Source organism: Enhydra lutris, unplaced genomic scaffold (assembly GCF_002288905.1).
Source record: "Enhydra lutris kenyoni isolate GAN:26980312 unplaced genomic scaffold, ASM228890v2 scaffoldscaffold59, whole genome shotgun sequence".
In the NCBI taxonomy this organism is placed as follows: domain Eukaryota; kingdom Metazoa; phylum Chordata; class Mammalia; order Carnivora; family Mustelidae; genus Enhydra; species Enhydra lutris.
The window spans coordinates 6,840,938-6,865,308 of NW_019154143.1; the positions used below are offsets into that span (position 1 = coordinate 6,840,938).

At 38.9% G+C, this 24,371-nt stretch overlaps 1 protein-coding gene across 1 annotated transcript in view; it reads right to left on the minus strand.

The window, feature by feature from the left end:
• Positions 1-6,540, minus strand: part of LOC111158505 (THUMP domain containing 2) — a 40,466-nt gene extending 33,926 nt beyond the window's left edge. Inside the window, exon 1 of the mRNA XM_022520567.1 lies at positions 6,422-6,540. Within this exon, the coding sequence (XP_022376275.1) occupies positions 6,422-6,457 (36 nt within the window). The 5' untranslated portion in view covers positions 6,458-6,540. The remainder of the gene's footprint in view (positions 1-6,421) is intronic.
• Positions 6,541-24,371: the final 17,831 nt, after the last annotated feature.

Genomic DNA, 24,371 nt, shown 5'->3' on the forward strand with positions numbered 1-24,371 from the left:
GAGAGAGAGAGAGATCACAAGTAGGCAGAGAGGCAGGCAGAGAGAGGAGGGGGTCGGGGAAGCAGGCTCCTTGAGATCATGACCTGAGCTGAAGGCAGAGGCTTAACCCACTTAGCCACCCAGGTGCCCCAGAAGTAGTTTACTAAATTGCAAAACAGTCACTATGAGATCAAATAATGATATATCATGAAAGCATTACCTCCACCAAAGGTAAACATAGAGTATTATACCTTAAAACCGTAGGGAGAATGAATTTTGGTGCTTATGAGTTTAAAAACTGCTGAAGCTGGTGTTAACCTTTTTCTTTAGTTTACTGCTTATAATTGGTCATATTTCAATTACAATACCCAGGGGAGAAATGTGGCATTTTAGGATATTTCATCCTAATATTTGTTATTTGAAAATTTATTTATATATACAATCTGTTTTTTCCATTTGGAATTAAATCATAACCAAGTGTCTAAAACCAGCTGGTTTTATGTCTAACACTTTTGAAGATGAAATAACAGTCTTTATCAAAGTAAAAACAGTTCTGTTGTCAGCTAGCATATCTAAGCAGTTAGTGTTTTTGCCTTTCTTTTAAAATTCAGGCATTCAAATCTAACACAAAAACTAAAAGTTTAAGTCTAGGTAAAAATGCATAGGAGGATAGGTGATATCAAAGTTCTCCTAATTCTACAGATGCCATTTTGTTTTAGAATTAATTTTAAATTGCTAAGTGAAGAGCTGAGGTGGTACTTGAGCTTTTCTGATTCATTTTTAGAAGAATTGAAAAAATACATTTTACTTAATTTAAAAAATTCAAGAAATTTCCCTTCAAAAAATGCAGAGACTCTTAAAAAAAAAAAAAAACCAACCTTATACAATTACCCCATTAAAAAAAATAACTATGAAATAACCCAATTATCTGGTTATTTGGTTAGATCTACCCCACTACCCTCCATCACCAACATCCCACTAAAAAATAAAAAACTGGCTGACTTATTCAGGTTCGGACCCACGTTAAAAGTCTTTGCTATATGGGCTTATGAGGACCAATTAATTCACTGACAGGGCCTTTCTGGCTAGCTGGCATTAGGTACACTTCTATTTTATTGATTTTATCTTAAAAATATTCTTGCTATTATTGTTATAATAAATAACAGTATTTAATATATTAAACATTGTTATAAAGTAAAGCTTACTTTTTACCAATATATTTCTTTAAAGAAAAGTAGTCCAGGTAAAATAAATATATATTATGTGTGTATATAAAATATATTTTACTAATTATACAATATAAATTAAATATTTATTAAACATACCCAGGAACCTATAAAGTTTGCCACCAAGAGGAAAAAAAAATCTAACCTGAATCTGACCAAACTCTAGATACAACTTACAAGATCCCAATTTACAGGAAACAGAAAGTACAGAGAAGCATGTTAAACTACACCATGGAGATGCAACTGGCAATAGCTAGACCAGGGGAAACTCTAGCACGGCTGTCCCAACAACTTTCCATGATGACAAAAACGTTCCATTACCTGTGCTGTCCCATGCAGTCACCACTAGCCACATGTGGCTTCTGAACACTTAAGTTTTTAACTTAATTCTAGCCACCACATCCTACTGGATAGCATAGCTCTAGACTAGGATCAGAGAATGAGGTCTGCTGAGCTAAGAATGGTCTTTACATTTTTAAATGTAAAAACAAACAACAACAAAGAACATGTAACAGAAACCACAAAGTGATCCACATATGTGACCTATGAAATCATAAAATATTCATCTGGACCTTTAAAGAAAAAGTTGTCTGACCCTTGCTCTAGACTATGGGACAAACAACTCTGCTTCTTTAACAAATAATAAATTGCTGGGGGGGAAGAAGAGAGGTGAAGGGAAAATCTATAAATTAAAACAGGCTTAAAAATTTTTTTTTAGAAAAATAAAAGATACTTAAAAGAGTATCAGCCAGTCATAATGCATGGCCCTTATTTGCATCCTCATTCAAATACACAAAGTTAAAAACAAAAGTGAGACAAGTTGAAATTTGAACAGACTAGATATTTGATAAGAAATCATTTTTAGAAGTGCCTGGGTAGCTCAGTCGTTCAGCGTCTGCCTTCAGCCCAGGTCATGATCCCGGGGTCCTGGGACCGAGCTCTGCTTTGAGCTCCTTGCTCCACTGGGAGCCTGCTTCTCCCTCTCCCACTCCCTCTGCGTGTGTTCCTGCTGTCTGTTCCTGTGTCCCTGGCTCTCTCTCTCTGTCAAATAAATAAGATCTTTAAAAAAATATTTTTAGACGTGCTGATACTGCAGTTTATATTTTAAGAGCCATTATATGTTTTCTCTTCTATATTATACCATATATATTATGCTATAGGAGTTCTCTCCTTCCAGATATACGATAGTCCCCTTATCCGCGCTACAGCTTCCGGCAGTGCCGGCGCTCAACCACGTGATTAGGAAGCAGAAGACCTCCGCTCTGACGTAAGGTCAACAGCTTAAGGTCACCGGAGTCAACCACCTTCCTAAAGCCCCATCCTCCTTCTGAAGTACCGTCAGAAAGTCAGTCAACAGTAGCCTAAAGTCTCCCACCTCACTTCATCTCAGCACTGTCATGTCACAACATCACAAGAACGGTGAGTATGAATGATAAGATATTTTGAGAGAGACGGAGAGTGAGCAGAGACCGCATTCACATAACTTTTATTACTGTATATTTATAATTGTCCTATTTTATTTATTGTTAATGTCTTACTGTGCCTAATTTATAAATTAAACCTTATTATGGGTATGTATATACAGTATTAGATAGTATATGTGGGATTGGCACTATCCATGTTCTCAGCCATCCACTGGGGGTCCTGGAACATGGCTCTCGTGGATAAGATGACTACTATATAGACAAACATTTACAGATGAAGTGGTATCTTAAGTTTGCTTCAAAATAACATAGGTGATGTGGGAGGCGCATTAAAGCAGCAGAATTCACTCTGGAATCGTTCTTACAGCCAGTCGATGAGTATGTGAGATTCACGACACTGTTCTACTTTAGTGTGTGTTTGAAATTCTCCAGGATAAAAAGCTAAACAGAATACACAAGGCATCTTCTATTGCAAGCCACATGTTCAGGAAGCACCTAAATCGGGGGAAGAGTTTGCGCGTTAAAATGCAAATGACTGGGCTTATGTCCATTTCTACTGGAAGAAACAATTTTGGAGGTGGTAACTAGGGACACGCATTTTCAACAAGCTCCCCACGTTTTTCCACTAAAACTGGAAGAACACTGATTAGAAAGGTGTGATTCATTTGTAAAAGTAAACAATCACTTCTGAATTAATTTGTTTTGTAAATTCAGATTTTACATCAATTTCTTGAAGCAAACCAAAATTTCTAACAGACTCTTGTTACCGTGTGAATGATTTTAAGTATTACTGTGCAACTCATTCTTTGGGAACATTTATTGATCACCTATTAATTGCAAGACATTGTGTTCCACATGCTATCAATCTTTATCTCAAGGATTGCTCTAATCCTTTTTTTTTGAAGATTATTTATTTACTTATTTGAAAGAGAGCGCACAAGCAGGGGGAGCAGCAGAGGGAGAGGGAGAAGCAGGCTTCCCATTGAGCAGGGAGCCCAATGTGGGGCTTGATCCCAAGACCCTGGGATCCTGACCTGAGCTGAAAGCAGATGCTTAACAGACTGAGCCACCCAGGCACCCCTGCTCTAATCTTTAAAGTAGGTATTATCATCTCCATTTTATATCCAAGGAAAGTGAGGCTCAGAAATTTGAGTATTTTGCCCAAATTTTAAAAATCTATAAAAGAAGATTAAGATTTGAACATATCTTTGGCCTCTAAAGTCTACATACACTCTTTTCCATGCTGTTACAGAAATAACCTACATGCTTCCGGACGGCATCCCACCATCATTTAATGTAGTTGTAAAGCACACAGGCTTCAAAGCAAAAAAGCTTCAGATACAAGTCCCAGCTGCACCATGTAGCAATCAGTTTTCTTTTTATTTCTTTGTAAAATGGAGGGGAAAATGACCTATCACATAGGATTCTTTTGAGGATTAAATCATATCCAATGTACATAAAAGTGTCTGACATACTTTAAGTGCTTTATAAATGTTAGATGCTATCATTATTCTTTCAGGATTGCCTTAACTTTTGAGAGTTTATATCAATGAAACTGAGATGGAATTTCAGAGGTTATTTGTTCAGATTCCATTTCCAAGAATATCTATCCTTTTTTTTTTTTTTTTAAAGATTTTTAATTATTTTAGAGAGAGAGAGTGAGCAAGAGAGTCAGAAGGAGCAGGGAGAGGGAGAGAGGGAGAAGCTGACTCCCCACTGAGCAGGGAGCCTGATAATGGCACTCAGTCCCAGGACTCCAGTATCATGACCTGAGCCGAAGGCGGACACTTACCTGACTAATCCACCCAGGCGTCCCAGCATATCTATCATTAAAACATACACAATCAAAATACGAATCCTTAAATCTTTTGGTATTTAATTCTTCTCATTGCCAAGAAGTTTGTCCCTATAATTAACTGATTTTTTTTGTTGTTGTTTCTGTGATGAACGCTTTAGTCCTCCCATGTCTCATTTTGTCTTTAGAGAAGATGGAGAACAAGCAGAGAAAGTAATTTTTCTAATTAAAATACTCCATTTGGGTCAAGCCTTATATTTTTCATACTAAGAATTCTAAGTTAACATTCTTTTTTTTTTTTTTTTTTCCTTTCCCCTCAAATCAGTGCAGCATGATGTAACAGCTGCACAGTAGCCAAGGAACTGGACCCAGGTTCTGGCCTGCCTGGGTTGGACATGATTATATATTCATGCCTGAGTTCAGACAGCTTGGGTTTAAATTCCAGGTCTACCACTTTACATGACTTGAATAATTTATTGGACTTACCTATGCTTCATTTTCCTTCTTGTTAAATGTAGAGCCTACCTCACAGGGTTGTTGTGAAAATTAAGCAGGAGAATACAAAGTAAAGACCTAAGAACATGGGCCTGACAGAGACTAAATGCTTACTTAATGTCAGCAGTTCTTACATTGTTGCTTTTTTAGATTAGCTACATTCAGCATTCTGTTAAATTCTGTGACCCAAACCCATACCATTTTTCATGACCCCCTCTATCCTCCAGGCCCCCACCTCCCTCACTGCAGAAAATCCTTTTGTGGTTTGCGCTGTAAGGGTTGCTAGAGTGGCTTGGTCAGTTTCATTTAGTAAGTTTTCCTTTTCCAAAAACACATCATTCACACTGTCATCTAGAGCCCACCAAGTTACGGGAGTCTGTTTCGATTACATCTTTTCTCTCTGCTTTCAAGAAACCAGTCCAGCATTTTCTAGAACTAAACTCAAGTTCCAAACCTCGTTCATTTCATTGAAATGAACAGATAGATATCACCAACTGTTAACTTCCTCCAGAAGTTGGACTGCGAGGCCTCCAAGACTGTATTGCTTTCGTAGCTGCTATTTACTTGGTGTTTATGGTGTAGCTGAGATACCCTTTATCATATAATCCTCCCAACAATCCTATGAAGTAAATACAGTCGTGATCAGGAAACTGGCAAGACTCAACGGAACCTGAAGATAGCATTTATATTTAAAGGATGGAGAAAGGCTTCTAACTCTGTCAGGTCTCATTCAAGCTACAGGCACTATCCTATACCTTCTTTTTTTTTTTTTTTTTTTTAAATATTTTATTTATTTATTTGACAGACAGATCACAAGTAGGCTGAGAGGCAGGCAGAGAGAGAGGAAAGGAAGCAGGTTCCCTGCTGGGCAGAGAGCCCGATGTGGGGCTCGATCCCAGAACCCTGGGATCATGACCTGAGCTGAAGGCAGAGGCTTTAACCCACTGAGCCACCCAGGTGCCCCTATCCTATACCTTCTTTTTTTTTTTTTTTTTTTAAAGATTTTATTTATTTATTTGTCAGAGAGAGAGAGGGAGAGAGAGCGAGCACAGGCAGACAGAATGGCAGGCAGAGGCAGAGGGAGAAGCAGGCTCCCTGACGAGCAAGGAGCCCGATGTGGGACTCGATCCCAGGACGCTGGGATCATGACCTGAGCCGAAGGCAGCTGCCAACCAACTGAGCCACCCAGGCGTCCCCCTATACCTTCTTTTAAAGAACCTAGGAAATAACTTCGCTCAACGCTCCCCGCCCCGCCCCCCTTAATAAAACTACAGACGTGAGAGATAAGCGGTCATAGGAGGAGAGGGGAAAACGACTGGCGGTTCTTTCCAGCAGTAATTAAAGGATGTGTCAGAACTCCGAGGCCCAGGACCGTAGCCTCGGTGGGTCCGGGGGTTGAAAGCTGGGGACTCGCGTCGCTTTCCAGGGTCTACACGGACCCGGGCACGGAGGGAGCAGAGCCGCCCTCCTTCCCGCCGGGCCGCGCAGTGAGGCTGACTCACCTGCGTGGCCGCCAGCCGCACCCGCACCTCCCGCATCAGGAAGGGCTCCAGGCCGCGGCCCGCGGTGCAGAAAAACCTGGCGCCCGCTGTAGGGCGCCAGCCGGAACCTGTCGGCGACGCCACCATGGAGGCCCGCGCGGCCCCGCGGCTCGGGGTCACGTGGCCTGGGGCGCGCGCGCGTGCGCCGGGGCCGGAGGGCGGGGTGGAGCCGGAGGTGGGGTTAGGGGGTGCGGTCCCCTGGGAGGGGAGCCTGTGGGTTGGCTTGGCTAACTGCTTGGAACTTTCCTGATTAGGCATGTGGGACTATTTAGAATCACAGATGGAAGGGATACAATTGGGATCTGTTATTGGATCTACAAAAAGGATATATATCATCTAATCCATCTGTCTTATTTTTGGAAACTGAGAAAGTTGATCCCTAGATGGGCCAAGGTATAGTTAGTGGCACAGCTGAGGCTGGTCTTGATGGCCAGTATAATGAGCTTTCTTCTATTTCTCCAGACTTACTCCACTCCTCTTCTCATTCCCGCCCCACTACTCTGCTAAAATAAGAAGGCCTATTCTGTCTACACCAAGAATTGGGCCAAAGCTGGGAATCCGTATGACCAAGAGCAGAAATTCCTATTCTCTAAATAAATGTTTTCATGTTCATGGAATAGGTCACATTTCTTGCACTACTAAGTTTACCACGAAGGTAATGAATGCACCATCCAGTTTAGGCCACCTGATTTAATTGTCTCTCTTAACAGTATTGAAGGGAATTCTTTAATTTTGAATTTTGAATTGGCAATGAAAATATTACTTGGGAGGAGTAGAATCCATATTACAAAGTGGACAGCATTACATTAGCTCTGCAGTTATATGAAGTTATAAAGAAGTTATATATGTAGTTATATGAAGACATATAGAAACTTTTAAATGGTACTTCTCATGTGCTTCCCAGAGGGACCTAGGCAAATAAGGGGTACTCCCTCTTTTCCTCCCCACCCCACCCCAGCTCCTGGTCTACTGGCACAGTAGTAAGAAAATTCTTATGGCATTATGCAACACAAGTGTTTCAACTTTTCAGTCCTAAAACTTCTTCTCACATTCTTTCATTTTGACAAATTCTTTCCTTCCTTCTTTCCTTTCTTTTTTTTTTTTTCTTCTCTCTCTTTTTTTTTTTGTCTTCAGACTATGTTCTCATTCTTTTGGCAGTTAACATAGCTCATCCCAACTTCTTTATGCTTTGGGATTCCTGACCCTCAAGTCTGTCTGGGGAAACCCATGAAACCTCCTTAGTACTTCCTACATTCTGTCCCCAAGATGGTGAGCACCCAGACATAGTTCAGTAAATACTGGGCACCCACTCTCTGCCAGTCCTCACACTAAGTCTTGAGGATGCTAATATGAGTGAGCAAGGGTTTGGACTTTAAGGGGTTTTGAGAATGGTATGATTGATTTAATAAGGATGTACCCAAGATGCTCTGGTAACACTGAAAGGCAGCAGGGAGAGCTTCCTGATGAAAATCACTCTTGAGCCAGTCCTTGAAGGTTGTGTAAGAGTTAAATTACTCTCTCTCTCTGGGGATGGAGGGTATAGCCTTTCAGGTAATATGAGCAGCAGATCCAAATGTGACTGTATGTGTGTCTGGGAGTTGGGGGATAGGAAGGCCACATCATCAGTTAGGTATTATTAGAGCATAATTATATGAGTTGGAAACTTGATAGAGATAAAGGTAGAGAGGTGGGTAGAGGTAATGTTATGGTGGTGCTGCCCACGGTGGGTGAAGAAGCGACTCCTCCACGGCTAGCAATATGCTTTCCTGGACAGAACCACTGCTGAGCTGAGGCTGCAGTCCTCCAGACAATCTTCCCCTTACATCCTCTTTTCCCTTCTTCTTTGCCTTTCTGTCCCCAGGAGCCTTTGGTCAGCAAGGTCAGGAGCTACTCTTGCTGTAGTTGGTGGGGGGGGGGGGGCAGGTACATTTGCTCACCGTTGGGTCTTGCTGTAGCACAGCACTTCCAAGAATGCCTTTCATACAGTGCTTGAGATGAGGTGAAAGAACTGGAGTTTTGCCTGTTTAGGGAGAAAATAATTGATTTTTCTGAGAGGAGAGTTATCTGGAATTCTCTCCTCATTACTCAAATACTTTTTGCTCCATCATTTCTGCTTCTCATTAAAATATGTCTCTACTGGAAAAGAACCATTGACCCCTATAGATGCTTAGCATATCCAGATGAGCTTTGCTGTTTTAATATTGCATATTCAACAAGTAGGAAGTTGGCAGTTGTCAGGAACAATTTTACAACAGATATGCTTTTAAGCAGGACCATTTTAAGAATTTAGGGCATGATTATTTGCTTCAAGATCTCCATGTTTTGGTGCAATTGGCAATTAATTCTTTTTTTTTTTTTCTAAAAGATTTTATTTATTTGACAGAGATTACAAGTAGGTAGAGAGGCAGGTAGAGAGATGGGGGGGGGAGCAGGCTCCCTGCTGAGCAGAGAGCCCAATGCGGGGCTCGATCCTGGGACACATGATCTGAGCTGAAGGCAGAGGCTTAACCTACTGAGCCACCCAGGTGCCCAATTCCTTAAATTCTTAAAAGTGTTTGATATAGGGGCATCTTGGTGGCTCAGTCAGTTAAGTGACTGACTCTTGGTTTTGGCTCAGGTCATGATCTCAGTGTCGTGGGATCAAGCCCCACAGGCTCCACAGTCAATGTGGAGTCTGCTTGTACCTCTCCCTCTGCTCCTCCCCAGCGTACCTGTGCTCTCATGCAGCTCTCTCTCTCTCAAATGAAAAATAAAATCTTTTAAAAAGTGTTTGATATATGTACTTAGATATTAAAATGCAAATGCTTTAGGTTGTGAGATCTTTAAGGATGGGATGACTTCATTGATCTGAGCATCCATAACAAGCATGCTGGCTTGCCTATGGTAATTTCTCAGTTAATTTGTGCTGAATTGGATGGAATGTAACTAAATGGAATGTAACTTCCTCTAAGGAAGTCCTCCTCAGCTAGGAGAGATTGCAATAACCACCACACCAACGGGGGCCCTTATGAGTGAGGTATGGGTAAAAGGGTAGAGGATTGAGGCCAATGGAGGGAAATGAGGGGATAGAAGGGACCCCAAAGATAACTTCTTCACAATTTTGCCTCTACTTCCCCTCCTTCCTTAGCATCCTTTTTATTCTCCCCACATACTTTATAAATAATGTTCTTTAACTAGGAGTACTTGTCAGAATGACCTTTAGGATCTTTTCAAAATGTCATGCTTGTCCACGCCCTCACACCTCCAGTGTTCTGGTACATTTGAGTGGGGTTGGTGGCGAGCCAGACCCCTTCTCCCCATTCAATTGCCAACTTCTCCAAAATGCCCACTCTCTCCCTCCTCCCAGGCCTTTGCTTATACTGCTTCTTTTGTCTAGAATCATCTTCTCTTCCATTTCTTTTCTTTAAGGCTCAGATAGAATGCCACATCTTCCAGAATGTTCTCTGCTGCCTTTCTAGCATGCTTCTATTTACATATTTTATACCTTTATTATTTATTCATTCATAAATATTTATTGAGTCCATGTCAGTGTATCAGTTAATATGACAAGGTTCCAGCCTTGGAGAAACTTTCAGTTTAATGGGTGGTAATGGTGATGGTGCTGGATTGCTGAGAGAGACACATAAAGAATGACAACACAGTGCAATATATGGAAAGGAAAGGAAAACAGTTGGGCCTGGCACACAGTAGGCACTTAATAAATAAATGGAGTTGCATAAATGAACTTATCCTGAAGCCCAGTGAGCACTTGTTATGTTGGTGGCTTTTCATCTCCCTCTGAGCATCTTTGCTAAATCAGGACATTCTTCTTCTCTTCCTCTTTCTCCTCCTTCTTCTCCTTCTTCTTTTTAAGATTTTATTTATTTGAGAGAGAGAGAGAGGAAGAGAGAATACAAGTGGGTGTGGAGGAGCAGTGGGAGAGAGAGAAGCAGACTCCCCACTGAGTAGGGAGCCTGATGCAGGGCTCGATTACTGGACCCTGAGATCATGACCTGAGCGAAGGCAGATGCTTGACTGATTGAGCCACCCAGGCCCTCCAATTCTCCATCTTCTGAAACTCATCTCCCCGAGGTTTGTACAGACCATGGAGATACAGTGAACTCTTGCTCACACCACCCAGGGTAGTAACTGTAAGGTTTTATAGACTTTTTGGAATTCAGTGGAGTTACAACATTGTGGTAAAACCTCAGATACGGACACAGAAGTCTGTTGGACACATATTCCAAACAAGTCAGTATAGATTGTGAAAGAATCAACAAATTTTTATGGTTGCAACTACAAAAGCAATTTGAGAAAAAGCTATTGGTCACACAGTAATCATTTAAACCACTTATATGTACATGGTAGCTACCTTGAATGGTGCTCCTTTAAATATACAGTTAGAAAAGAGGAAATTGAGCAGAAAATCACTGTGTTGTGTACGTAAGTACTGCCTGTGGAACATTATTTATTCATTAATATTTATGTCACTGTAGTTTTAATGTAGCCTCAAAATTCAAAAGGTGTAATCTCCATGCCTGATCAGAGAGAGAATTCTTTTATATATATTATCTTGTTTTAGTTATGTAGTTATACAATGAAATTATTATTGCATTATTATTTTGAGGTACAAATATACTGTAGTATATCCAGTGCTTTTTGGGAAAAGTGTGACATGCATTTAATGCATATTTCAAAACACTAGGGTATTTGATGTGATTTTATTTGTTTTAAGTATATTTTGAGCTCATAAAACTGTATTTATATCTGATAGGCCCTTATAATGTCCCAGCTGGAGGAGGGTATGGAAATTATTTCTTTGATACATTAGCTGACTGAACAAATGACTGAGTGTGCAATTTTCTTCAATTTACTTGGATGAACTATATTGCCTAAATAAAATCAAGTTATTTTCTTCTTGCAGTTATGTTCACCTCACTCAGATTATTGTTTTAATATTCCTTTTCCTTGTGCTGCATTTATGTGTATATTTACTATGAATTATTTTCCATTAGAGGCTTGTTATTACCAATCTTCCTATTTCTTAGTATGAGGAAAACCACATAAATGTCCCAGACTAGCTCAGATTCCCATATTTTGATATTCCCCTCTTCCATTTTCTGGTGAGACTCACTCTTTCTAGCAGATGGTCATTTATTTTGCCTATTTTATCAGTAGCAATTTAAACAGAATCACCTTAAAACTCAAGCAAATATAATCTACAAATGAACAAAAATAACCAAGGGACAGATTCTACTTCTTCAGAAATACAAATAGAGAGTACCTTGTTTTAATGTGAATCGTATTTGGCAGAATAGAATCTGAAGATTTTATTATTATGTTGGCTTAATTCAATCAACTTTTTTCCCATTGTCGCCTTGAGAATTGAGAGTGGACTATAGAGCAAGCAAGCGTATAAATATGTTTTCATCTCTATTTTTCTTTTTGTTGGGGGGGGAATAATTTTTCCTTGCTCGTGGACATTTTGTGCTATTTTGAAAAAAAAAAAAAAAGAACATTTTAGCACCCTTGAAAACCTTTTTCTGATATATAGCCATACATAATCGGGGTTGTCTTTCAACACTCTTCTTTTAGAAAGCTTGAAATTTAATAATTAAGAATATACTACTTATGTTTAATGTTATGAATTTTTAAAATGATATGAATTACTTGGCTAAACAGACAATATAGATACAAAATAAAAGCGTGCAACCTGCAACATGGGGTTAGGCTGTCATTTGGTTCCTCCATGAAAAACCTTCAGAATAGGACATAATGCCAGACATTATTTGGTACTAGATGAGCTTCTAGATTACAGGCAGATAATACTTGTATTTTTATCACAATATGTTGCTTTATTGCCCTGTTACTCTATTAACTTATACCATATAGATTATCTTAAATCTTCAAAATCTAAATGTAGCCAGGTTGGGAAAAATCTTAAGAGCCGGCTTTATCTTAGGTACAAAATAGTTTTTAGGAAATTTCCTTGATGGAGTTCAGTAAGGCTTCAAGTCACCGACCAGAAAAATATAGAAATTATTAAACTTCTCTGCATAAAAATCAACAGGAGATAGAGAATACTGTGAGAGGGAAAGTCTGATAAGGAAAGGGATGTGTGGGACAACAGCGTGGGAAACTGAGGCCAGTCGGGATAATCCAACCAGTAGTATGGTACCTAAAGAATTTCTAAGGATATTCACTGCTCAATTTAAATTTGTTTCTGGTGTTACCATATTAAACCCTCTTCTGTGATCCTAACTTTCAGTAAAACAAATAGACAAAACGTAGATTTTTGCCTGAGGTATTTTAGGATTCGAAGTATCAGGGTATTGTGATGTGGAAAAGAGGCAGCACCATTTACAGGGCCTGTGGATGTTTCTGATCTGAGAAAATTCAGCAGAAGCAGAAACTCAGAGCAGAGCTGGTAAGAGAAACCTGAGTGTGTCGGTCTATTACCAGGAAATGTACAGAGAGGGGTGTGTGGTCACGACTGACATACGATGGGGAGGCAGGCCAATTTCAAATGATGGAAATCCAGCTGACAGCTGGGTTCAGCTGCATTTATCCCTCAGCTGGAACAACAAATTTTATATAAACCAAGCGTCTTAATATTTAATCACTGGTAGACACTGCAATCTTGGGCAACCCAGAGTGGGTTAACTAATGGGGATTAGAATCAGGGAATAATGGGTTGGGCCTAACAGTTTCAATTTTATATTTTTGGATTATCACTTTCTTCTAGTTTTTCAAGCAACGTTTAAAATAGTACTAGCTTTGCACTAGCACAAGGATTAATCATATTAATCAGAATTGCTTAAATCTGTTATCTGGACATCGTATGTAGTTTGCACTGGATGTTATGTTGGTTGTCTACATTGGATGTAGATCCTAGTGTAGATTTCCCAGACTTTTTGGGCTGAGCACACATGCTCTTTAAGTTGGAAGCATTCTTCTCCACTGTGGCGGTGAGCTTGGCTTCTTATATATGACAAGTTTCTAAAGTTGTGAAAGAATGTATGTGTTGGAAGAGGGGAGAGATACTGTTACAAACTTAGAGACTCTTTGTGGACTGAGAACAACAATGACAGTTTTGAAGAGTTGGATTTCCTCAGAAGACAGAGCACTTACAACAAATAATTAGAAACCATCGTTAGCCCAAACAATTCCAGACCAATGTGACACCCATATGTTTTAAATATATTGCTCAATATGGTCAGCATTTGCTCTTTCAAACTGATCATACACAGAATAAAAACATTGATGCACATAACTTTGTTTGAAAACTGCATGAAGTGATAACTTGGTTGGGAAATTCCTCACTCTTCTTTAAATTATGGTTAGCCTTCTACCCAGATGCTACCAGAGTGATACTCAAATACTTGAGAAAAAAATGTCTCAATAATAAGATAAAACTAGGGAGCAAATGCAAGGAAAAAAATGGAGGAAGGCAGATGAGGCACAAGTTTAATCCAAATCTAGCTGTTCTAAGCTTAACTGCTAAAAGTGGATTGCAAACTGACCATGAATTTCATATTTAATTCCTATGAGTTAATATAGCATTTTTTCTATTATAATCATTTCATTTTTTAAAAAAGATTTTATTTATTTATTTGACAGAGATCACAAGTAGGCAGAGAGGCAGGCAGAGAGAGAGAGGGGGAAGCAGGCTCCCTGCCGAGCAGAGAGCCCGACACGGGGCTCGATCCCAGAACCCTGGGATGATGACCTGAGCCAAAGGCAGAGGCTTTAGCCCACTGAGTCACCCAGGCACCCTGTATAATCACTTCATTTTGACATGGTTTTAAAAGTAGAGAAGTTTAGGGGCACCTGGGTGGCTCAGTGGGTTAAGCCTCTGCCTTCGGCTCAGGTCATGATCTCAGGGTCCTGGGATTGAGTCCCGCATCGGGCTCTCTGCTCTGCAGGGAGCCTGCCTCCTCCTCTCTCTCTCTCTGCTTGCCTCTCTGCCCACTTGTGATCTCTCTCTGTCAAATAAATAAAATCTTAAAAAAAAAAAAGTAGAGAAGTTTAGGAAGAAAAGTTAAAGAAGGGCCTGAGGAAAATAAATCTTATGTGAAAGGTTAAAAAGAGTTGGAATTGTTTTGCTTGCCAAAATGAGGGAAAGGCTAAGAAATGCCTTAAATATTTTAAAAAATATGAATGGGATCCTTCCTGAGATACTTGCCTCTTTATAAAGAGAACTGGAAAAGGGCACAGGCTCAACCCTTCCAAGATTTCTGAGACTGGCAGTTCCGCTGGTCTGATGTTCTGGCTGTGTGGCCTGCTGATTCCTCTCTCATGATGGTGTCTTCTGGGTGTCCCAGAAAGCAGCAACTGATGTTTCCCTCTATCTATCACTTTCTATACAAGGTTGACATCCTAAGATCAGGTCAGAAAGGGTGAAATCACAGGGCAGAGACAGATGATTACTGAAAAAGATAGTTGGATCATTAGGCACATCAAGATTTTGATGAATGAAAAAATTCTCAAGAAAAAAAAAAAAAAGAAAAAAAAAGATTCTTTTGTCTTCCGTGAGCTCTTTAGCTTTATTCTTCTGTTAGGATTTATCTCTCAGATTGGTTTTGTTTTGTTTCTGTTTATTCATCATAAAAATCACATAACATAAAATTTACTGTTTTTAAATGTGCAACATTAACTGTAGTCAACTCCGTGGTTGGGCTATGGAGCTCCAGAACTTTTCATCTTGTAAAGCTGAACAACTTCCCATTTCCTTCTTCTCCTCACCCCTGTCATATTGGATTTTGATGGATTTTTTTTTTTTCCTTACATGTTCGTCGCTTTCACTAGTCTCCAAGTTATGGAACTTATCCATCTTTTGTCCCCAGAACCTGTCTCATAGGAGGTGCTTAATAAATGTCTGTTGAATGAATGTCAGAAGGAACATCAGAATGAATCTTCAAATAGAGTTATGGGACTAATAGTAAGTTGAAGGGTGTGGTTGGCACTATTATGTGCTTTCCTAACCCGACCTTTTTATTTCTTGTCTTTTTAACAAAACCCAGATTTCTCTCATGACGACAAAGTGCCAATCCTAGCAATGACTCTTGAATGATCCAGTCTGTGATTCTCATCCCTGGCTGTACGTACAGATTCCTGCTCCCCTTCCGTGGCTCTCATTTAATTGGTTTGAAGTGGGGCCTAGACACTAGAATTTTAAAAATACCTCCTGCTAGAATAGAGAACCATTGCCAGGCAATCCTGTTCTTCTTTGCCAGATATTGGCTTGTCCAGGCTGTTTATTCCCTGAGGATGGCCACGTGACTTAGTTCTGGGCAAGGAACCGCCACTGGGTTTTCTGGAAAACTTTTTGCTTTTCTGATAAAAGAAACAGATACCGGAGAAGTCAATGGTGTAGCATCTTCCTCTTTTCTGTCTTGAATGCAGATGTGATGCCTCATGCTCTCGTTGTAATCTTGCGACCACGAGGAAACAAGCATTAAGAACAAAACCCCAACAAGTTAAGAAAGTGGAAGCAGAAAATTGGAAAGAGCCTGGATCCCTAATAACATTGTTGAACCCTCAGACTATCTACTTTTTCTGGTTAAGTAAGCTGTAAATGAATTTATGTGTAGTCTCCCTAATAGTGGTTCTCTCGTTAATTACCTGCTTACAAAAGCGTTTCAAACTGAAACAAAGGGTATCCTAGACCAAACTCAAATTAGATGCAAATAAATCCCCAAGATGAAACGGTTTTTGGAAGTCCTGGCAAAAACTCTAAAATAATTTGTCTCAATATATAACTGCTATCACAAACATCCATGATATTTCCCATAAATTACACTGGAATAAAATTATCAAAAACAGACCATGGTTAAAAATGTTCCAGGATCATGGATTGGAAGAACAAGTATTGTTAAGATGTCTGTGCTACCTAGAGCAATCTATACATTCAATGCAATCCCTATCAAAATACCATCAACTTTTTCGCAAAGCTGAAACAAATAATCCTAAAATTTGTATGGAACCAGAAAAGACTCTGAATAGCCAAAGGAATGTTGAAAAAGAAGACCAAAGCTGGTGGCATCACAATTCCGGACTTCAAGCTTGATTACAAAGCTGTAATCATCAAGACAGTATGGTTCTGGCACAAAAACAGACACATAGATCAATGGAACAGAATAGAGAACTCAGAAATGGACCCAACTAATCTTCGACAAAGCAGGAAAGAATAGGCAATGGAAGGAAGACAGTCTTTCAACAAATGGTGTTGGGAAAATTGGACAGCCACATGCAGAACAATGAAACTGGACCATTTCCTTACACCACACACAAGAAGAGACTCAAAATGGATGGAAGACCTAAATGTGAGACAGGATCTATCAAAATTCTAGAGGAGAGCACAGGCAACAACCTCTGTGACCTCAGCTGCAGCAACTTCTTGCTAGACATGTCTCCAAAGGCAAGGGAAACAACTCAAAAATGAACTATTGTGACTTCATCAAATAACAAGCTTTTGCACAGCAAAGGAAACAGTCAACAAAACCAAAAGACAACTGACAGAATAGGAGAAGATATTTGCAAATTCTTATCAGATAAAGGGCTAGTATTCAAAAGTCTATAAAGAACTTATCAAACTCAACACCCAAAGAACAAATAATCCAATCAAAAAATGGGCAGAAGACATGAACAGACATTTTTCCAAAGAAGATATCCAAATGGCCAAAAGATACATGAAAAAATTCTCAGCATCAGTTGGCATTGGGGAAATACAAATCAAAACTGCAATGAGATACCCCCTCATACTGGTCAGAATGGCTAAAATTAACAAGTTAGGAAATGACAGGTGTTGGTGAGGATGAGGAGAAAGGGGAAACTTCTACACCGTTGGTGGGAATGCAAGCTGGTGCAGCCAGTAAAACAGTATGGAGGTTCCTTAAAAAGTTGAAAATAGAGCTACCCTATGAGCCAGGAACTGCACTACTAGGTAAATACTAGGTATTTACTTAGTATTGGTAAATACCTGCACCGCAATGTTTATAGCAATATGTCCACAAGAGCCAAACTATGGAAAGAGTCCAGATGTCCATTTACAGATGAATGGATAAAGAAGGATAAATAAATAAAGAAAGAATATATATTTATATATATATATAATACATATATACATACACATAATAATATATACATGCACATAATGGAGTACTACTCAGCCATCAAAAATGATACCTTGCCATTTGCAAGGACATAGATGGAACTAGAGGGTATCATGCTAAGGGAAATAAGTCAATCAGAGAAAAGACAATTATAGAATCTCACTCATGTGGAATTTAAGAAACAAAACGGGAAGGGAGGGAAAAATAAAACAAGACAAAATCAGAGAGGGAGACAAACCATAAAAGACTCTTATAGGAAACAAACTGAGGGTTGCTGGAGGCGGCAGGGGTGGGCTGTGGATGGAGTAACTGGGTGATAGGCATAAAGGAGGGCATGTGATGTAATGAGCACTGGGTGTTATATAAGACTGATGAATCACTGAACTCTACCTCTGAAGCTAATAATACACCTTATATTAATTAACTGAATTTAAATTAAAAAAAAAAAACAAAAAAACCCACACCAGACCATGATTGGTATACTATAATTCTAAGTTTAGCATTTATGTTTTTATGTTTCCAGTCATTAACATAAGCATGGTAGAATGGCATATCTAATTTTTAAAAATAATATTAATTCATTGAACCAAAAATCTTTTCAAACATCAATCAGCTCTGTGCCAGGTGTGATTTTAGCTACGCATATGAGAAACACCAGTGAACAAAACAAGTATTTCTGTCTTTAAAAATACTTCTGTGGCACTTATATTCTCATCGAGGGGTGAGGGAGTCAAGCAAAGAAACCATTATCATAATAAATAAGACATGTAATGTATCAGAAGGGGGGAAGTACTATTAAAAAATAGAAGAGGGTAAGGCAGGTCAGGAGTGCAGGAAAGAACATGACTCAGTTTTAAGTCAGGTGGAAAAGACAGGCCTCATCGATTTTACTTTTGACATTTGATATATCTTTACTTAGATCCAAGTATCATTATAAAGAATGAAATATAATCTTAAATACTAGATTCATTTTCTGAATATATACTATAACCAATTGGTGCTCTACAAAGGGCCAACAGAGTTTATATGTATTAGCACGGATAAGGGGAAAAGGATCGATTCTTGGTTTTGTTGAGATTATATGTCCTTCTGTCTATCTTATATTGTCATTAGACATCTTATGGTGTGTAATCTTCAGAACCCAGAAATTGGCATTATTTTCTGCAGTTTAAATTTACAGAATTAAAAACAATGGTATTTAAAAATCATAATTATATCTGTTTTAGGTCCTTTGAATATGGTAATGAATGAGACTGAAAAGGTCAAGGCTCACAGAGCTCATTTTCTAAGAAAGTACATCTCTGGGTTAATGACCATGTAAGAGTTCCCTGCTCCCTTTGGGTTTTGGTTTATTTTGGTAAGATTTGACAGCTGATATTGTGACTGTAACATATTGCTCTATTTGGAAATAGAAAAGGAATATAACCAGTAGTGGCCATTCCTTTGTGACCTCTGGCAGGTGCCACTCTTGTTCCTCTTGACTCTCCTGCTTGCTTTGGTCAATTTAGATTTTTTTTTTTTTTATTTTGACAGACAGAGATCACAGGTAGGCAGAGAGGCAAGGCAGAGAGATGAAGGGAAGCAGGCTCCCTGCCGAGCAGAGAGCCCGATGCGGGGCTTGATCCCAGGACCCTGGGATCATGACCTGAGCTGAAGGCAGAGGCTTTAACCCACTGAGCCACCCAGGCGCCCGCTTTGGTCAATTTAACAGCAGTTGAGTGAGTTCCCAAGAAAATCCACCAACCATGAATGCAAAGAGGTGGGAAAGAGACAGATATAGGAATTAATTTCCTCTAAGAGTCTTCTTCAGATTTTACCTCAATTAATTGCTTGAGATATGTATAAAACCATGCACACAAATGATTAATTTTTATGTGACACATTTAAAGAGTTTTTTTTCTTTTTCTTCCTCTTTTAAAAAATTTAATTTTGTTTTTTGTGTTCCAAGATTCATTGTTTATGGACAACACCCGGTGCTCCATGCAATATGTGCCCTCCTCAATACACACCACCAGGCTCACCCAACGCCCTAACCCCCTCCCCTCCAAAACCCTCAGTTTATTTCTCAGAGTCCACAGTCTCTCATGGTTCGTCTCCCCCTCCAATTTCCCCCAATTCACTTTTCCTTTCCTTCTCCTAATATTCTCCATATTATTCCTTATGCTCTACAAGTAAGTGAAACCATATGATGATTCTCTCTCTGCTTGACTTATTTCACTCAGCATAATCTCCTCCAGTCCCGTCCATGTTGATACAAAAGTTGGGTATTCATCCTTTCTGATGGAGGCATAATACTCCATTGTATATATGGACCATATCTTCTTTATCCCTAAAAAGGTTTTTAAAAATTACTTGAAGATAATGGTAGAAAACTAGTATCTAAAGAAATACCAAGATCTCCAGAGACTGGGGCTTCAATATTATTTCTTTGATTCTTTAACATTTAAAAAAAATGTTCAAACATTTTTTTATTTTAAAACTTTATTTACCTATTGCAATTAAATATTATTGATATTTAACTATTATCAACTAATCATAGAGGTTCTTATAGGGAACTCAGTAGGGAAAATTCTTCTTCACTAGCTCTCCTTCGGCTAATTTTTTTTCTTAAAGAAATATATTTTTTTAAATGTACTTGGGGGTTAAAGAGTAGAGCAAATGGGGATGCCTGGGTGGCTCAGCTGGCTAAGTGTCTGTGTTCGGCTCAGGTCATCATCCCAGGGTCCAGCTACTGAGTCCAGAATCAGACTCCTTGCTCAGTGAGGAAACTGCTTCCCCCTGCCTGCCAGCTCCCTCTGCTTGTGCTCTCTCTCTCTCTCAAATAAATAAGAGAGCTTTAAAAAAAAAAAGAATAGAGTAAATGCTGAAAACCAGGGAGAAGGCTTTTTTTTTTTTTTTTTTTTTGTAAAAATATCCACGAAAAGGGATACAGTTTCACTGTCAGCCAAACAGTAGCAATGTACAGGAGTTCTCATGTTCTCTTTAGAACAACTGATAATCATAAGATTTTGCTCATAAAATTATTTTTTGCAGAACAAACAGAAGTCTCTGGAAGTCAGGGCCTTCAAGAGATGTGGTCTAGACTGGCTGATGTTTCATGGCGGCATGGTTTCAGCCCAGTTGGTTTTATGAAGTGAGAGGGGAAGAAAACGTTCTGTTCGGACTGCTCTGTGTTCTGATTGCCTCCCTGACTTATTGTGATAACCTTCTGGTCTCAAGTTTTATGGTGCCAAATGAAAACTGTTTATTTTACCAGGCTTCAATATCTGACAGAAGCAAATCATCCAGTCTTGCATCCTGGATTAGTTGTAAGCAGAAGTGTGATCCCTGAGAAACAAATTTAAAAACTAGTAATCATCACGGGTAACAATTTTTTTATAAGGGTTTTCCTGTTTCTGCTACTTGATTGCATTAATACCAGCACTGCCTACAGAAATGAGATTTTTTTTTTAAAGATTTTATTTATTTATTTGACAGGCAGAGATCACAAGTAGGCAGAGAGGCAGGCAGAGAGAGAGAGGTGGAAGCAGGCTCCCTCCCCGCTGAGCAGAGAGCCTGATGCGGGGCTCGATCCCAGGACCCTGGGATCATGACCTGAGCCAAGGGCAGAGGCTTTAACCCACTGAGCCACCCAGGCGCCCCCAGAAATGAGATTTTATGAGGTGATCCTTTTTTTTTTAAAACTGTTCAATACATTCAGAAGATAAGTGCCAGAAGGAAATATGTATTAAATTCCAAGACACTTTGTGTTGTTTGAATGATTTTGAAAATCAGCACAACTATATGTTTTGGGCATGGTTAAACCCAATTCAATGAAAATATTTAGAAACCCAAGAAAATATTTTTTTCAGTATACCTTAAGAAAAGGCAGATCAGTAGATGGAATGTTTATAAACTCATTCTAATTATTTTTCCTTTATAATTGATAGTATAATTTATGTAAATACAAGATTTAATTTTACCAGTGCAACTTTTGACAAGAACAGTGATACAACTCAAACTATTAATTTTTCAAAGTTTATTTTGGAATTTTTTAAATAATAGTCTCAATGAAAATGACCAGTTGTGATCTTTATTGCTGAGCCTTGATGAGAAGATAGAAGAGGCTCTCCTACAAGGACTAACAGGTACAAGAGAAAAAAAAAAGCCTTTAGGAAAAAGATGGGCTTTAAGATTTCTAATGCTCACTTAGGAGATTCCCATGTTTTACATAAAGGGTATCAGGTCACATGAAGTCCATGATACACAAGGTCAGCCATGAGTCAGTTGCTTCTGTTTATATAAATGATAATATTTGCAATTAGAAATTTCCTACAGAAGAGATTCACAGTCTTGTATGAAACATTACCTAAAGTGATGGATGTACTCTAATCTTCCTTTCTAGGCTTCCTTTGTTATATAGGTTATGGTTATTTTTTGAGTATATACATTAAAATGTTTATCTAGGGTATGGAAAGTTAAACTTTCCCCCAAGCACCATTAATGACATATTCTGGGTCTAAGTTCTGCTCTTAAACCAGATCTTTGAGTCATGAGCTTTGCCAGTTTTTCTTGTTCTGTCTTTATTTTTGATGCCCATATGCTAAGAAATGGATTCCCTAAATATTGGTAAAGTCTGATAACCTATTTCTTTAGCTCTGATCAGAACAAGTTATAGTCTTTAGAACAACAGCGTCATGGTTAGAGTTAAAGAGAATATATACTGGGGCGCCTGGGTGGCTCGGTGGGTTAAAGCCTCTGCCTTGGGCTCAGGTCTGATCCCAGGGTGCTGGGATCGAGCCCTGCGTCGGGCTCTCTGCTCCGAGGGGAGCCTGCTTTCTCCTCTCTCTCTGCCTGCCTCTCTGCCTGCTTGTGATCTCTGTCTGTCAAATAAATAAATAAAACCTTTAAAAAAAGAGAGAGAATATATACTTCACACTTCTATTCTTAAAATTGATTTCCTATCACAGAGAGCCTTGGCACAAGTGTCTTGCTTTCTATGGTATTGATCATAAAAACATCTCTGCCTTGACCATCATTCATGACAGTCATTATTAGGAGATAGTCACAGAACTAAACAAAAGATAGCCTCTTAAACTTGGATTACCTTACCTCTTGTCTCTATGCCCTCTTACTAATGTCAGGTGGTTATTATTATTAGCCTCAACTTACAGATCAGGAAATTGAGGCACAGAGTGGTTAAGTGACTTTCCCAAAGACAGCACTGCTAAAGGGCAGAACTGAGAATAGAATTTTTGCTCCTGCATCTCAATACCCAGGATCTTACCAGCTTTCTCCTTCAAGATGTGTGCAGTAGGTGCTTCAAGTAATTGTGCAGGAAATGTCAACTAATATTCACAGTTACATTGAGACATTTTACTAGTCCATACCTCTGCACTCATTTAAATTAGCACCAGCGATCTGTGCATTTCACAGTCACATTCAAATGCCTTTTCTTAAGGCACTGATTTTCATCTTACTTATTTGGTCCTCGTGTTTGTTAATTCTCTGATGTTGTGATCAGGGTTATATTTTGGACAGCTGTGTTATTACAAGCAAGGCAGGGGGGAATTAGAGCTTTATAATAATGAATCTGACGTACTGAGTGAAAGATATACAGACCCTCTTCTCTGGGTATAATGCTCTTTGTATCAGCAGTTGAACTAGTTAATTTTGTTTAAACCTTCTAGAGCATGTGCTGGCAAACATTCGTAAAGGACAGAGAGTAAACATAGGTTATAGTGTCTCTGTCATAACTACTCAACTCTGCTTTTGTAACCCAGAAACAGCTATAGATGATATAGAAATGGATGTGTGCAGCTGTGTTCCTGTAAAATTTTATTTACAAAAGTAGGTGGCCAATCTGCAAGCCATGATTTGCTGATCCGTGTTCTATTACTTTGTTATCTACCTGACCTATCAATTTCCAAATAAATTCGTGGTTTATTCTTGATTTATGTCCTTAAACACCTATCTGTTGTTACTTTACAATTTAGAAGAGTAGCAGAAAATAGAGGTTGAGAATGTCAGCTCTGAGTCAGACAATCTGAAAGTGTTCTGTGGATGTGTCTTAATCCTCTGTGCCTCCGTTCCCTTCTTTGCCAAATGGGGGATGACAATGATATTTACCCCAAGGGGTTGTTGAGGATTGGATGAATTAATACATCAAGTGCTCTTAGAATAGTGCTTGAAATATGATAAGCTCTAAATGACGGGATATAATCATTGTACCTTTTTGGTTTATATTCTTTTAATTTGTATATCATATTCATATTTTCCTCTGCTGTTTTTAGCCTAGAACTTACTTTCATCTGACATTAAAATTTCTCCTCTGTTTTTTGGGTAATACTTACCTATTATATATTTTTCCTCCCTTTTATTTTCAACTTTTCTGTATTTAAGGGTATCTCTCTAGACAACTTATTTTTGCATCTTTTTGTTTTTATGCCAATTTGATACTCTATTTCTCTTTTTTTTTAAACTATTTACATTTATTTTAGTTATGGTCATATTTAGAGTTATTGAGACCATTTAATTCAAATGATCTCTTTATCATACTTTCATTTGATTAATATTTTTCTTTTCTTCTTCTTTCTCTCTCTCTCTTTTTTTACATTTTAAACAAAAGATTTTATTTATTTATTTGACAGAGAGAGAGAGAAAGAACACAAGCGGGGGGAACAGAAGGCAGAAGGAGAGGGAGAAGCAGGCTCCCCGTAGAGCAGAGAGCCTGATGTGGGGGTTGACTCCAGTATCCTAGGATCATGACCTGAGCCGAAGGTAGACATTTAACTGACTGAGTCACCCAGGTGCCCCTCTTCCCCTTCTTTCCAATGAAT